This window comes from Macaca mulatta, chromosome 1 (genome assembly GCF_049350105.2).
Source record: "Macaca mulatta isolate MMU2019108-1 chromosome 1, T2T-MMU8v2.0, whole genome shotgun sequence".
Classification (NCBI taxonomy): domain Eukaryota; kingdom Metazoa; phylum Chordata; class Mammalia; order Primates; family Cercopithecidae; genus Macaca; species Macaca mulatta.
Genome location: NC_133406.1, coordinates 214,703,164 through 214,718,360, shown reverse-complemented (window position 1 = coordinate 214,718,360; position 15,197 = coordinate 214,703,164). Strand labels below are relative to the sequence as shown.

Sequence of the window (15,197 nt, the reverse complement as noted above, 5' to 3'; positions counted from 1 at the left end):
CTGTTGCCCAGGCTGGAGTGCAGTAGTGCAATCACAGCTCACTGCAGCCTCGGCCTCCTGGGATCAAGTGATCCTCCCAAGTCAGCCTCCTGAGTAGCTGGGACTGCAGGCATGTGCCACCACACTCAAGAACATAATTGTTGAATCCAGATGGAGAACGTATGGTATTCGCTATATTATTATTTCAACTTTCCTGTATGCTTAAAATATTTTCAAAATAAAAAGTTTTACATCTGTGTAGTATGGGAAATAAAAGTTTTTATTAAAAAAGTATGAGAATGGGCCGGGTGCAGTGGCTCACGGCTGTAATCCCAGCACTTTGGGAGGCTGAGGCAGGTGGATCACTTGAAGTCAGGAGTCCAAAACCAGCCTGGCCAACATGGTGAAACTCTGTCTCTACTAAAAATACAAAAATCAGCCGGGCGTGGTGGCAGATGCCTGTCATCCCAGTTACTTGAGAATCACTTGAACCAAGGAGGCGGACGTTGCAGTGAGCCAAGATCGCACCACTGCACTCCAGCCTGGGTAACAGAGTGAGAGACTCTGTCTCAAAAAAAGAAAAAAAAAGTATGAAAACAGAAAAAAAGAAACATACAGGAAGAAGCAGGCCTTTTCCTTTTCTTCCCCTAGATACTGTCCTTTCTATGTATGAAACAGGAACCGCAGCCATCATCCTACAACCACATGAGGCTGCCGTGTCAAGGCAGGTTCAGTGAAAAGATGGAGAAACCTGAGCCCCCGATGATGTCTCTGAGTCACTGAATTAACACCCCTGGAGCTGCCTCTTTAGGACGTCTTTGCATGTGGAATAACAAAACTTCCTTAATGTTCTTGTTGGTTGAGGAAGGGTTTTCTTTGACTTATAGTTAAATGCATCTTAATTGACAAAGAAACATTTGGGAACTGTCTACACACGGAGTGCAGGTGAGCTCACTGGGGCACAGTGGACACAGAGGAGAGTCCAGGCCAGCGGAACAGCACATTGAAAAGCTGAGGGCCCGGGTGCGGTGGCTCGCCCCCGTAATCCCAGCACTTTGGGAGGCCAAGGCGGGCAGTCACTTGAGACCAGGAGTTCGAGACCAGCCTGGGCAACATAGCAAAACCCTGTCTCTACTAAAAATACAAAAATGAGCCAGGCATGGTCAGGCATGGTGGTGTGTGCCTATAGTCCTGGCTACTTGAGAGGCTGAAGTGGGAGGACTGCTTGAGCCTGGCAGGTCGAGGCTGCAATAAGTACTGATTTGCACCACTGCACTCCAGCCTGGGCAACAGAGCAAGACGGTCTCAAAAACAAAACAAAACAAAAGGCCGGGCGCGGTGGCTCAAGCCTGTAATCCCAGCACTTTGGGAAGCCGAGACGGGAGGATCACGAGGTCAGGAGATCGAGAGACGATCCCGGCTAACACGGTGAAACCCCGTCTCTACTAAAAAATACAAAAAAATAGCCGGGCGAGGTGGCGGGCGCCTGTAGTCCCAGCTACTTGGGAGGCTGAGGCAGGAGAATGGCGTAAACCCGGGAGGTGGAGCTTGCAGTGAGCTGAGATCCGGCCACTGCACTCCAGCCTGGGTGACAGAGCAAGACTCCGTCTCAAAAAAAAAAAAAAAAAAAAAACTGAAGGAAAAAAGGAGGTGGTAATGATAGCTAAGAGGCAGAGCCTAGAAGCAGACGGCAATGGGAGGCAGCAGCTTGGTGCCTAAGAGCTTGGTGGAGGTACTGAGAAGGAAGGAGCAGTGGACAGTAGAGGACGCTGCTGGCTGAAAAGTAAAATAAGACAGGCAAGTCCTCATCTACCTTGGTAAGGACAGATATTGACTGGGAGTGGGAGAGGAGGGGATGACAGGGGAAAGCAGGGAGAGGACACCTGGAGCTTTTTCAAAGAGAGAACCTGGTTGCCATGGTTACTACTGAAAGTGACCTGGCTGGGTACAGTGGCTCATGCCTGTAATCCCGGCACTTTGGGAGGCTGAGGCAGGAGGACTGATTGCGCCTGGGAGGCTGAGGTTGCAGTGAGCTGTGATCACACCACTGCACTCCAGCCTGGATGACAGAGCAAAACCCTGTCTCAAAAAAAAAATAAAATAAAAAAGAAAGTTGACCCTAGTCAGGGTATAGGAGATCCTGGCTTTGTGATGAATTGGCTGCAGGACCTTAGGCCAGGCTCTTCCTGTCTCCTTTTCCACCTCAATCCCCTCTGCCGGTAAAATGGAGGGGGCCTGGTGGAGGATCATCAGGCCCTTCCCTGTGGCTGGCCTCCTTATGGGCAGCCACCACGCTGAGGACCCCATGTAACAAGCACTGGCCAGGGGCCTTCCACCGAGGAGCATCTCATCGAATCCTCCCAACATGCTGCCCTCGCTGTTCCCATGCCCACTTCACAGAGGAGGCCCCAAGAGACAGAGAGATGCAAAGTTGCTTGCTCAAGATACTACAGCTAGTGAGCTAGTGGAAAGTTCTAACCTCATCCCCAGCATCCCCAGATCCCGCCCAGCACTCTGCACAGCTCATCCCTGCCTGCCCATGTCTCCCCTTTTCTCGGACTTGCTAAATCCCCTCTCTGGGAAGCCACCCTGATCAGCTTCATCCCACTTTAGGTGCCTCCATGAGCTCAGCATTGCCACAGCCCTCTGCCAAGCTAAGTGGACTGTCCAGGCAACTTTGCGCCTTGCCAGAGCCCTGCAGAAGCAGGAGGCTGAGCTCTACCCTCAGGTTCTTTATCCCTCTCTGACCCTGAATCCTGAGCCCACTGATATCATACCTGGCAACTACAGCCACAGCCTGGCCTGGGGCTGGGGCTGGGCCAGGCCTCCTGAGCTAAGGGTGGGGCTTGTATGGCTTTACGCAAAGCCAGGGCCCTGCCACCGTCAGCCAGGAGTGGGAGCAGCTTCCTCAGACCAAACAGGCGAGAGGAAGGGCCATGCCTCCCCAGGCCTTGCTCTTTCTCTGGGGCCCCCTCCTGCAGCCAGGACCCAGACCCTTCGGGCCTCTGCTCTCACCTTGCCGACTCACAGGGGCACCTATGCCGCCATAGCAGGAAGGGACTGAGATCTTTTCTTCTGAGCCACGCCCATCACTCAACATGTCCACCTCATCTTCTGCAGACAGGGATGCCCAAGTCACTGCTTTGGGGCCGAGGCCCAGAGGAAACTCACGCCCTGGGCCCTGGCCAGTGTGACGCAGCCTATGCAGTATGCCCCAGGGAGTTTGAGGAGAGAGAATTCACAAGGCTGGGGAGCAAGGACCCAACCAGAATGGGGCTGTTCTTGTAGTTCTTCCAGTTCTGCTCCCAGAGGGACCTGCATAGCCAATGCCAATGCTATGGTGGGGTGTTGGGGGGTGGGGATCCAAAGGCCTGAGCTACAGGAGTCAGGGTGGCAATGTGTGCACAGGCCTCTTGGGAGAAACGGCTGTCATGCTGGAAGAGGCTGGAGGGGGAAGGTGGACTGGGATCCCGACCCCTGGGCTGGGTAATCTCTTGGCCCCCACGTGGTTTCTAGGCACACACTGGCCAGTCCCACAGTGGGTCAAGGGGTTCGAATGTGAGTGGCAACAACTGTGCCAAGGGTATGGGGCCTCCTAATCTGAGAGCTTCCAGGAGGGAAGCCCAGCCCTCAGAGAGGACAGTGTGGGAGCTGCAGATAACACAATGTAGGCCGCTGCTCCAGCTGACAAGGGCCTTGTGATTTCTCTCCATTGGCCCAACTGTAGGAGGTGCGAGCACATGAGAGGCGAAGAGGGCATGAGGGCAGGGCACACTTACCATCCCCGTAGATGCGGATTCCTCGCCTCCTGGAAACCCAGGCAGGAGGAAGGAAGAAATATAAGTTAGGGCCCCTGGAATGATACCAGGGATAAGGCTCTGGGCACCGGACTTCAGTCAAAACTCAAAGAGATGGAAGCGGGGCCTCTACCTCCTGAGGACTTCCAGCCCCAAATCCCAGCCCCAGCCTGGGGTGAGACAAGGGACAGGCTTCAACATGACTCACTTTGCCCAGTGGAGAAGGATGGGGAAGGGGTGAAGAGCAGAGTCTTAGTGGGAAGACTACAAGGCTTGCAAAGCCCACGAGTTCAGCCCCAGCTCTGCTCTGCAAAGGCTGTGAGGCCTGTTGCTTAACCTCTCTGAATCTTCTAGGCCTTAGAATGACTCAAAGTGGGGCCAGGCGCAGTGGCTCACACCTAGAGTGCTGGTAATCCCAGCACTTTGGGAGGCCGAGGTGGGCAGATCACGAGATCAGGAGATCGAGACCATCCTGGCTAACACAGTGAGACTCGTCTCTACTAAAAATACAAAAAATTAGCCAGGCGTTGGGGCACGCACCTGTAGTCCCAGCTACTGAGGCTGAAGTAGGAGAATCGCTTGAACCTGGGAGGCAGAGGATGCAGTGAGCTGAGATCATGCCACTGCAATCCACAGCCTGGGCAACAGAGCGAGACATGCTCTCAAAAAAAAAAAAAAAAAGGCCGGGCGCGGTGGCTCAAGCCTGTAATCCCAGCACTTTGGGAGGCCGAGACGGGTGGATCATGAGGTCAGGAGATCGAGACCATCCTGGCTAACACAGTGAAACCCCGTCTCTACTAAAAAATACAAAAAACTAGCTGAGCGAGGTGACAGGCGCCTGTAGTCCCAGCTACTTGGGAGGCTGAGGCAGGAGAATGGCATAAACCCGGGAGGCGGAGCTTGCAGTGAGCTGAGATCTGGCCACTGCACTCCAGCCTGGGCGACTGAGCGAGACTCCGTCTCAAAAAAAAAAAAAAAAAAAAAAAAAAGACTCAAAGTGGTATTCCGAAAAGCAAGAAGGAAGAGAGGTAAAAAATGTTTTGAAAACATGAAAGTGCAAGACAGATGTAAAAGATTCCCTTTACTGAGAACCCCAAACAGGGCCTGGCCCAGGATACGTCCATACACCATCTGTGTTTGCAGAATTAATCAATGAACAGTGAATGAACAGATGGGATGCCAAGCCACTCCTCCAGGGCCCATACCTTATTAAAAGCACAACCCAGTTTATGCTCAGATCCAAAGCTGGGCACCCCAGAAGAAGGTATAAAGAAAAAGACAGTGGTCAGAGAAGGCTATGTGGCCCTTATTTGTATTCCCCAAGACACTAGGAGTCATTGTCCTCTGGCCATGGAAGGATGGAAGGCAGGGACAGAAAGACCCCTGAGGCTGGCTCCTTACCCAGGATTCACAGGCTCCGAGGGCAGGGGCACTTTCCGGGTCTTGCTAAGGGAGGCCAAAGGTGAGCTCATAGTTCTACTTCTAGAATCCAGCTGTCAGGAACTCCCTAGAGGAATGCAGGAAGTCAGCCCTTGGGGACAGAGGGGATGGACTCAGGGCTTCAATCCCAGGGGGTAGTCTGAAGTTTCCACATCCCTGGCTACTCTTCCTAATGGGAAGCACTGTCTAGGCTGCAGTACCTTTTGCCGCTTCCACTGTCCCCACAGAGGTTTCTGGAAGTTTCTGTTATCTGCCTGCTCCTCTGGGTATACGGCTCTCTACTCTGAACTGTGAGACCTTTGGCCTGGTGGTTCTTGGGAAAGGACTGTGAGGGTGGATGGGATGCAGAAATGAGTCAGAAGCCTGGAACTTTCCCAAACTTAGAGTCTGAAAATGCTACCACCCAGGAGGCTGTCCGTCCATTAGCCAGCTGGGTGACACAAAGCCCAAGTGTCTCCTTCCCTTCCACCAGAAACCTGGTGCCACTACCAACATCTCAGAGCCAGAGAGGGCAACCCACAGGCAGGATTCAATCAAGACACAGTCTATGTGGGCCGGGCTCGGTGACTCACGCCTGTAATCCCAGCACTTTGGGAGGCCGAGGTGGGTGGATTGCCTGAGATCAGTGGTTTGAGACCAGCCTGTCCAACATGGTGAAATCCCATCTCTACTAAAAATACAAAAATTAATTGGGCGTGGTGGCATGCACCTGTAGTCTCAGCTACCTGGGAGGCTGAGGCACGAGAATCGCTTGAACCCAGGAGGTGGGGAGGTTGCAATGAGACGAGACTGCGCCATTGCACTCCAACCCGGGCAACAAGAGCGAAACTCCATCTCAAAAAAAAAAAAAAAAAGACACAGTCCAGGTGACGCCAAGGTTAAGATGCCAGGTTTTGCCACTCACTGGAGTAACCCATCCTCAGTTTCTTTTAGTATAAAATGGGGGTAACAGTACTGGCACAGGCAGTGTTCTGAGCAGATTCAGAGGTAACAGAGGTCTAGCCCAGCGCCAAGCTCAAAGCACTGAAAAATGTGAGTTGGGGCTGCTGCTGTTTTTGCTGTTGCTGCCACAGGAGGCACTCCTACATGTTAGTTTCCTTTCATTCCCTCTTCCTTCTGGAAAGAGGAGTGCACCTGAGGGACATAATCGAAGGCTACTACTCTATTCAGTAAATGACCTTAGGTGATCCACCCGCCTCGGCCTCGGGGGCCTCCCAAAATGCTGGGATTACAGGCATGAGCCACCGCACCTGGCCTGGATCAAATTTTTTAGGACAAATCCAAGCAAGCTCCACTTTGAAAATGTCTGGTTCTGGCCTCAGCCCTACTTCTGAAGCCAGTCAGCAAGGGAATCCATGCTGCCTGGAGGCAGCCTCCAATGCCTTCACTGCAGAGTTTGAGAATCATGACCTGCCCCTTCCTTGGAAGGAGCCCTCCTCAAGGATCAGGCCCAGAGTTTCTTCACCCCCACCCTGCCCCAGCCCCCTGCCCTTCTGGGCAGCCTCATGGGTTGTATGGCCAAGTCTGAGAGCCCCTCATGGCTCCCTTCATTAGTTCCCATGTGCTCCAGAGAGATCTTCTTAAAACATAAAGCAGGCCGGGAGTGGTGGCTCATGCCTATAATTCCAGCATTTCTCACCTAGGGAAAAAAATTCAAAATTCTGGCCAGGCGTGGTGGCTCACGCCTGTAATCCCAGCACTTTGGGAGGCGGAGGAGGGTGGATCATCTGAGGTCAAGAGTTCAAGACCAGCCTGACCAACATGGCGAAACCTCATCTCTACTAAAAATACAAAAACTAGCCGGGCATGGTGGGGGGCACCTGTAATCCCGGCTACTCAGGAGGCTGAGGCAGGAGAATCGCTTCAACCCAGGAGGCGAAGGTTGCAGTGAGCAGAGATTGCGCCACTGCACTCCAGCCTGGGTGACAGAGCAAGACTCCATCTCAAAAAAAAGTTCATAATTCCTTGATATAGGTGACCTGGTCCCTGCTTATGTCTCCTGACCTCATCTCCCATCTTGCCGCCTCCCACACTTGAGCCACCGGAACTGCTAGCAATATCTCAAATGCACTTGTATCCCGCCTGCCTCGACCTCAACCCCCCCACTCCCAGAATGGTCTCCCCACCCCTACCTGCACCCTTCCCTTGGCCAGCTAACTCTTCAGTTTGTTTTTCACTTATATTTTAGCTTTTTATTTGAAAGTTATTATAGATTCACAGGAAATTAGGAAAATAGTACAGAAAGATCCTTTGTATCCTCTACCCAGCTCCCCTCAACACATTTTTTTGTTTTGTTTTTTGAGATGGAGTTTCGCTCTGTCACCCAGGCTGGAGTGTAGTGGCGCGATCTCAGCTCACTGCAACCTCTGCCTCCTGGGTCCAAGTGATTCTCCTGCCTCAGTCTCCCAAGTAGCTGGGATTACAGGTGTATGCTACCACACCCAGCTAATTTTGTATTTTTAGTAGAGACAGGGTTTCACTATGTTGGCCAGGCTGGTCTCAAATGCTTGACCTCGTGAATCCACATACCTTGGCCTCCCATAGTGTTGGGATTACAGGCATGAGCCACTGTGCCCAGCCAATAGTTAGATTTTATATAACTACAGTATGATATTAAAATCAGGAATTAGGCCGGGCGCGGTGGCTCACGCCTGTAATCCCAGCACTTTGGGAGGCCGAGGCGGGCGGATCACAAGGTCAGGAGATCGAGACCACGGTGAAACCCCGTCTCTACTAAAAATACAAAAAATTAGCCGGGCGCGGTGGCGGGCGCCTGTAGTCCCAGCTACTCAGGAGGCTGAGTCAGGAGAATGGCGTGAACCCCGGAGGCGGAGCTTGCAGTGAGCCAAGATCGCGCCACTGCACTCCAGCCTGGGGGACAGAGCGAGACTCCGTCTCAAAAAAAAAATAATAAAATAAAATAAAATCAGGAATTGACATTTTTTCTACAGTTTGTATGTATAGTTCTATGCTGTTTGATCACATGGGTAGATTAAATCACATAGGTCAAGTTACATGGGTAACTACCACTGCAATCAAAATATAGAACTATTCTAGCCCCACCAAGATCTTCCGCATGGCCCTCTTTATAGTCACACCCATCCTGCACCCCTCCCCCAGCCCTAACCACTGGCAACCAGTACGTTATTTTCCATCTCTAATTTTCTTTTTATTTTCTTTCCTTTTTTCTTTTTTTTTTTTTTTTTTTTTTTTTTTGAGACGGAGTCTCGCTCTGTTGCCCAGGCTGGAGTGCAGTGGCCGAATATCAGCTCACTGCAAGCTCCACCTCCTGGGTTTATGCCATTCTCCTGCCTCAGCCTCCCGAGTAGCTGGGACTATAGGCGCCTGCCACCTCGCCCGGCTATTTTTTTGTATTTTTTAGTAGAGACGGGGTTTCATCGTGTTAGCCAGGATGGTCTCGATCTCCTGACCTCGTGATCCTCCCGTCTCGGCCTCCCAAAGTGCTGGGATTACAGGCTTGAGCCACCGCGCCCGGCCTCTTTTTTTTTTTTTTTTTTTTTTTTGAGACAGAGTTTTGCTCTTGTTGCCCAGGCTGGAGTGCAATGGCGCGATCTCGGCTCACTGCAACCTCTGCCTCCCAGGTTCAAGCAATTCTCCTACCTCAGCCTCCCAAAGTGCTAGGATTACCGGCGTGAGCCACCGCGCCCGGCCCATCTCTATATTACTTCAAAAAAGTTACATAAATGTAATTATACAGTATGCAACCTTTTTCATAAAACAGCTTTGAGATATAATTCACATATTTCACCTTATTACAGTGTAAATTTAAGTTTTTAGTATATTCACAGAGCTGTACTACCATCACCACAATTTTAGAACATTTTCATCAGCCTAAAAAGACCTTGTACCCTCTAGCAGTCACCACTTACTCTCCAGCCCCCACCCCTTTTCCCAGCCAGTCTTAGGCAACCACAAATCTACTTTCTGTTCTATAGACTTGCCCATACTGCACATTTCATATAAATGGAATATATACTAAAATATACTAAAAACGATTGAAATTTACACTTTAAAGGAGTGAAGTATGTAGTACGTGAATTATATCGCAATAAAGCTGTCACAGGGGGAAAAACAAAAGACAAAAAACTCCTAAACCAAATTCAACATCTTCGTCAAACTCACTTCCTCCCCTTCCCCCTTCTTAATGGGACCCCATCACCCAACCACAGCATTTTTCTCTCCTTCCTTCCCTCTTACGCCATCTTTCCTCTTACACCAAACCCTGCAGGTTAAACTGTCTCACACATAGCTGCCCCTTTCCATGCCCACTGTCAGCTATCCTAGTGGAACTCACTGCCCATTCTGGGAGCTGTCACGTGGCCCCCAACTGACTTCCCTACTTCCAGTGTCACTCCAGTCCAATCCAACACATTGTCTCCAGGTTAATCTTCTCCCAGATTACAGGGGACCCTGAGGGCAAAGGCTGCATTTCCCCTTCCGTTTGGGGGGACTCCTGAGGGCAGGGGCGTGTCTCTTCCTCCTTCAGATTAGGGAGCCCTGAGGACAGAGTCGTCTACCTCCTTCACTTTGGGGCTTCCAAGGGCAGGACTGTGACTACCCCTCAGGCCAAAAGCTCCTTAACGCAGAGTTGTCACCCACTTCAGATCTGGCTGAGAGCAAAGCTGTGTACCATGCCTCTACATCTCTGGGACCAAACTCAGTGCTGTGGTTGACTCACAACATTCTTCTTCACACCTCCTCGGCCTAGCCGTCATCCCCAGGGCCCAGAGCTCTGGCGGGGACACGGTCCGGCCCGCAGCCAGCCGTCACTCCCTAATGCCCCCAGGACGCGTTTAGGGAGAGACGTCTATCACGACCTAACCCAGCCCTGGAAGCCGTGTCGCCTCCTTCCCCCTCCACGAGTAATCATGGTAAGCAGGGTCCCGAACCCCTCCTGTGGGAGCCGCGGAGCTCGCAGGCCCACGGGGCTCTAGGGGCTCGGGCTCCAGCCTGCGAGAGGACTCTAGGGGCAGAAAAGTCTTGGGCCAGACTCACCACGCAGGGCCGCTAGCCGTCCCGCGGCGCCGCCATCTTGTTGTCACGCGGTTTCCTAGGCGACCAGGACCCGTGCACTTCTCATTGGCTAGTTTGAGGGAGGCCTGAGCAACCTGCAGACAGCGAAGGTGGATACAGTCGCCTATGCTCGGATTCTATTGGCCCAAAGAGTCGGCATTCTTCGCGGGCGAATCCCAGAATGCACCGCTCTGAGCGGGCTCCAGGTCCGGGGATGGGGGAGTTCGTTCATACCCACAGGTGCAGGAAGGAGGAACCTGGGATTAGGTTGCTGAAACTGCTGGAAGCCTCTGAACCTGAATGTGTGATCCCGACAGTGCCGCTATTTTGCTAAATTGATCTTGGGGGGAATTATCCCTCTTAGCTTATTTCCCCATATGATCAGTGTTGTAACACGAAGTACTATAATACTTAGCGGAGGCTGCTTTGAGGATGGATTGCAATGATGCAACTACTTAATAAATGTTTCTTAAATCTGAGTTTCTGTGATAATTCCTTGTCCAGATTGGCGCCCGGAAGGGAGGCCCAAATTCTATTTCCCTTGCGTAAAAGTTGGGTAAGACAATTTCCCCTCCCTGAGCCTCATCTGTAAAATTGTTGGATTAGACTCAGTCACCAAAGCAGCTAAAGGCAGTTAAGAGCACGAACTCTGGAATTAGGAGTCCTGGCTCCTGACTGTGTGTTCTTGGACACTTTATACACCTTAGTTTTTACATCTGTAAAACAGTGATAATACTCACCCCCACTGGGTTGCCGTGAGGATTAAATAAGATATTGCAAAGTACACGATTTTAAAGGGGAAAGCCGAGACAAACAAAAACACCTGTAGAGAGCACTTTTTCAAAAACGTTTCCTGCTGTTAATCATCATCATCATCTCTCCACCCTTTCAGCTGTGATGGTCTGGCAGTTTATGAGTTCTGATCTCAGGCACTCACTTCTTGGTGCCCAGGTTCAAAAGCCCTTTCTCTGAACAACACAGAGTGCTTTTTTTTTTTTTTTTTTTTTCCATTTGACTTTCTAGCCTACCACATTGTCAGGGAAGGGTAGACTCTGCTCACTGCAACATCCGCCTCCCAGGCTCAAGCCATCCTCCCATCGCAGCCACCAGTGTAGCTGGGACTACAGGTGCGCACAACAATGCCCAGCTAGTTTTTGTATTTTTTTTTTTTTTTTTTTTGTAGAGACGGGGTTTCGCCATGTTGCCCAGGCTGGTCTCAAACTCCTGAGCTCAAGCGATCCACCCATCTCTGCCTCCCAAAGTGGACGGCATTCTTTGTATGCAAATTGGAAGCTAAAGAAAGCTACCACTACTGAGTGCCTTCCAAGTCAAATGGTAACATGAAATTTACAGATGAGGGCCCGGCACAGTGGCTCACGCCTGTAATCCCAGCATTTTGGGAGGCTGAGGCAGGCGGATCATCTGAGGTCGGGAGTTCAAGACCAGCCTGACCAACATGGAGAAACCCCGTCTCTACTAAAAATACAAAATTAGTCAGCCATGGTGGCTCATGCCTGTAATCCCAGCTACTCAGGAAGGCTGAGGCAGGAGAATCGCTTGAACCCAGGAGGTGGAGGTTGCGTTGAGCTGAGATCACCCCATTGCACTCCAGCCTGGGCAACAAGAGCGAAACTCCGTCTCAAAAAAAAAAAAAAGAAAAGAAAAGAAAGAAAGAAAAAGAAAAAAGAAACCTACAAATGAGAAAACTGAAGCTCAGGGTAGTACAGTGGCTTGCATAAGATTATAAAGGCAGGAAGCAGAAGTGGATTCAAACCCAGAACGGTCAGCCTCAAGACTCCATGCTCTTCCTAGAAACTTTCACTCTGGTAAACAAGGCAGGCATAGATAAGCTGACGAAGCAGGTAGTACAGACCTACTGCCAAGGGAGTAGTCTGGGCAGAAAGTGTGACTGGAGAGTGGAGGTAGGAGGAGCTCTCTTGTTGCTGAGCTGCTCCCAGAAAGTTTTCTCAGGTTTTAGGTATATGAAGATGAGAAAGACTGAGATCATGCTGGGGCCAAGTGTTTTTTGGGGTTGGACCCATGGTCAGGGAGAGTAACAACTTCATGCTGTCACCTTGCTCTGGGAGATAAGCAAGCGTGGGAAGCAGGAGCTCTGGCCTCATGAGCCCTGCTGTGCTCTGCCCTCTGATTCGTGCCTCAGCAAGAACCAGATCATGAGTGGCTTACCCAGGCACCAGGATTTACCCCATCCCTTCTTCCCACCCAGGGCCTGGCTGGAGATTCCGCAGCAGGCAGACACTCAGCAAACATCTAGTTCCTGGAAGGAAAATGGGAGCCCTCTAACCTGGCAGGCCAGTTGTTTTTGTTTGTTTGTTTGTTTGTTTTTGAGACACAGTCTTGCTCTGTCACCAGGCTGGAGTACAGTGGCACGATCTCGGCTCGGCATAACCTCCACCTCCCTGGTCCAAGAGATTCTCCAGCCTCAGCCTCCAGAGTAGCTGGCACTACAGGCACGCGCCACCACGCCCAGCTAATTTTTTTGTATTTTTAGTAGAGACGGGGTTTCACGATGTTGTCCAGGATGGTCTCCATCTCCTGACCTCGTTATCCGCCCACCTCAGCCTCCCAAAGTGCTGGGATTGCAGGCATGAGCCACTGCGCCCGGCCCCAAGTCGAGTGATTTTTTTTTTCTTTTTCAAGACAGAGTCTCACTCTGTCACCAAGCTGGAGTACAGTGGCGTGACCTCAGCTCACTGCAATCTCCGACTCTCCGGTTCACACCATTCTCCTTCCTCAGCCTCTGAGTAGCTGGGATTATAGGCACATGCCACCACCCCCAGCTGATTTTTGCATTTTTAGTAGAGATGGGGTTTCACTTTGTTGGCCAGGATGGTCTCGATCTCCTGACCTCGTGAACCACCCGCCTCAGCCTCCCAAAGTGCTGGGATTACAGGCGTGAGCCACCACGCCCTGCTCGTTTGATTTTTTTTTTTTAAATAACATTTATTGGGGAAGTCACAGCCTTATTATAAAAACATACAATTTCACTGGAGAAACTTGGAAAATAATAATAGCTATCATTTGTTGAGGATACATTGCACTGTGAATCAGCATAACTTAACAACTCTATGAGGCTGGGCTCTGTCGCTTAATAGCTGGCTGTTCCTGCTCAAGATACTTCATCTACCAGTCTCAGTGTCCACACCTGTAAAGTAGAGATACTAATAGAATCTACCTCCTAGGATTATTGTACAAATTAAATTTCCCATAATGGGGCGCCGGCCTCAGCATGAGTGGGGACAACACTGAAAAAACTATATACACTATTTTAAAAATTCCTATAATGTTGTTGCATTATTGCTTCTGAAAAGGTGTTTTTCTTTTCTTTCTTTGCTCATTTATTTATTTTTAGAGACAGGCTGTATGTTGCCCAGGCTGAATTTGAACTCCTGAGCTCAAGGGATCCTCCTGATCCTACTTGAGGCCTCTCAGCCTCCCAAGTAGCTGAGACTATACCCTCTCGCCACTGTGCCCAGCTCAAAAAGGAGGAGTTTTTGACTGGGCACAGTGTTTCACACCTGTAATCCCAACATTTTGGGAGGCTGAGGTGGGTTGATCACCTGAGGTCAGGAGTTTGAGACCAGCCTGGCCAAAATGATGAAACCCTGTCTTTACTAAAAAATACAAAAACTAAGCCAGGAGCAGTGGCTCATGCGTGTAATCCCAGCACTTTGGGAGGCTAAGGTGGGTGGGTCACCTAAGGTCAGGAGTTTGAGACCAGCCTGGCCAACATGGTGAAACCCCGTCTCTACTAAAAATACAAAAATCAGCCAGGTGTGGTGGCATGTGCTTATAATCCCAGCTACTTTGGAGGCTAAAGCAGGAGAATCGCTTGAACCTGGCAGTTGGAGGTTGCAGTGAGCCGAGGTCGCGCCACTGCACTCCAGACTGGGCAATAAGAGCAAGACTCCATCTCAAAAAAAGAAAAAATAAATAAATAAATTAGCAGAGCACGGTGGTGGACGCCTGTAATCCCAGCTACTTGGGAGGCTAAGGCAGGAGAATTGCTTGAACCTGGGAGGTGGAGGTTGCAGTGAGCCAAGATTGCACCACTGCACTCCAGCCTAGGCGACAGAGCCAGACTCTGTCTTTTTTAAAAAAAAAAAAAAGGAGGTGTTTTTCAGAAACAAAATTATAAAAGAAACCAAGAGTCTAAGCTCATCTGATTTTTTTTTTTTTTTTGACCTATATTTCTCTTCCTACATCTTAGAAGGTCTGGAAATCTCTGAGGTCTCCAGGCTCACAAGACTTGAGTATTGTGAGGGCCTTGGAGATCCATCCAACCACTTCCAAGCTGGAAAAATTCCCTCTGGACTTCCGAGATGGGGTTGCCCAGCCTCATCGTGATCACATCCAATGGTGGATATTCACTGTCTGATGATGGTACAAGGGTCCTGGCCTGGGAGGAGGGAGGTCCTGAACAAGGCTCTTTCTGGACCTGTTTCCCCACCTGCAGGGTGAGGAAGTAGACCCCAGCTCTGGGGCTAGATGGCTCTGGAAGTCTCTATTATTATTATTAATTTTTTTTTGAGATGGAGTCTCACTGTGTTGCCCAGGCTGGAGTGCAGTGACGTGATCTCAGCTCACTGCAACCTCTACCTCCTGGGTTCAAGCGATTCTCTGCCTCAGCCTCCCGAGTAGCTGGGATTACAGGTGCCCACCACCATGCCCAGCTAATTTTTTTGTATTTTTTAGTAAAGATGGGGTTTCACCATGTTGGCCAGGCTGGTCTTGAACTCCTGACCTCATGATCCACCTGCCTCAGCCTCCCAAAGTGCTGGGATTATAGGCGTGAGCCACCGCGCCCGGCAGAAGTCTATTTTTTTTTTTTTTTTTTTTTTTGAGATGGATTTTCACACTTGTTACAAAGGTTGGAGTGCAGTGGCACGATCTCAGCTCACTGCAAACTCTGACTCCCGGGTTCAA

General features: G+C 50.5%; 1 protein-coding gene across 29 annotated transcripts in view; it reads right to left on the bottom strand.

The window, feature by feature from the left end:
* UBXN11 (UBX domain protein 11) overlaps positions 1–10,276 on the bottom strand; it is a 44,739-nt gene extending 34,463 nt beyond the window's left edge. For 8 of the 29 annotated variants that reach the window (XR_013405670.1, XR_013405667.1, XM_028837667.2 and 5 more), the window contains exons 1-4: positions 10,233–10,276; positions 5,178–5,283; positions 3,759–3,787; positions 2,995–3,093 (exon numbers count right to left, since the gene is read on the bottom strand). Coding sequence is in view for 21 of the 29 variants with exons in the window: in XM_028837667.2 (XP_028693500.1) it covers positions 2,995–3,093; positions 3,759–3,787; positions 5,178–5,248 (199 nt within the window). In the remaining 8 variants the exon portion in view is untranslated. Of the gene's footprint in view, positions 1–2,994; positions 3,118–3,758; positions 3,788–5,157; positions 5,284–5,416; positions 5,542–10,232 lie in introns of all 29 variants that reach the window. The other 21 variants (XM_015131911.2, XM_077968372.1, XM_015131916.2 and 18 more) reach the window with 10 other exon arrangements.
* Between the last annotated feature and the right edge of the window lie 4,921 nt (positions 10,277–15,197).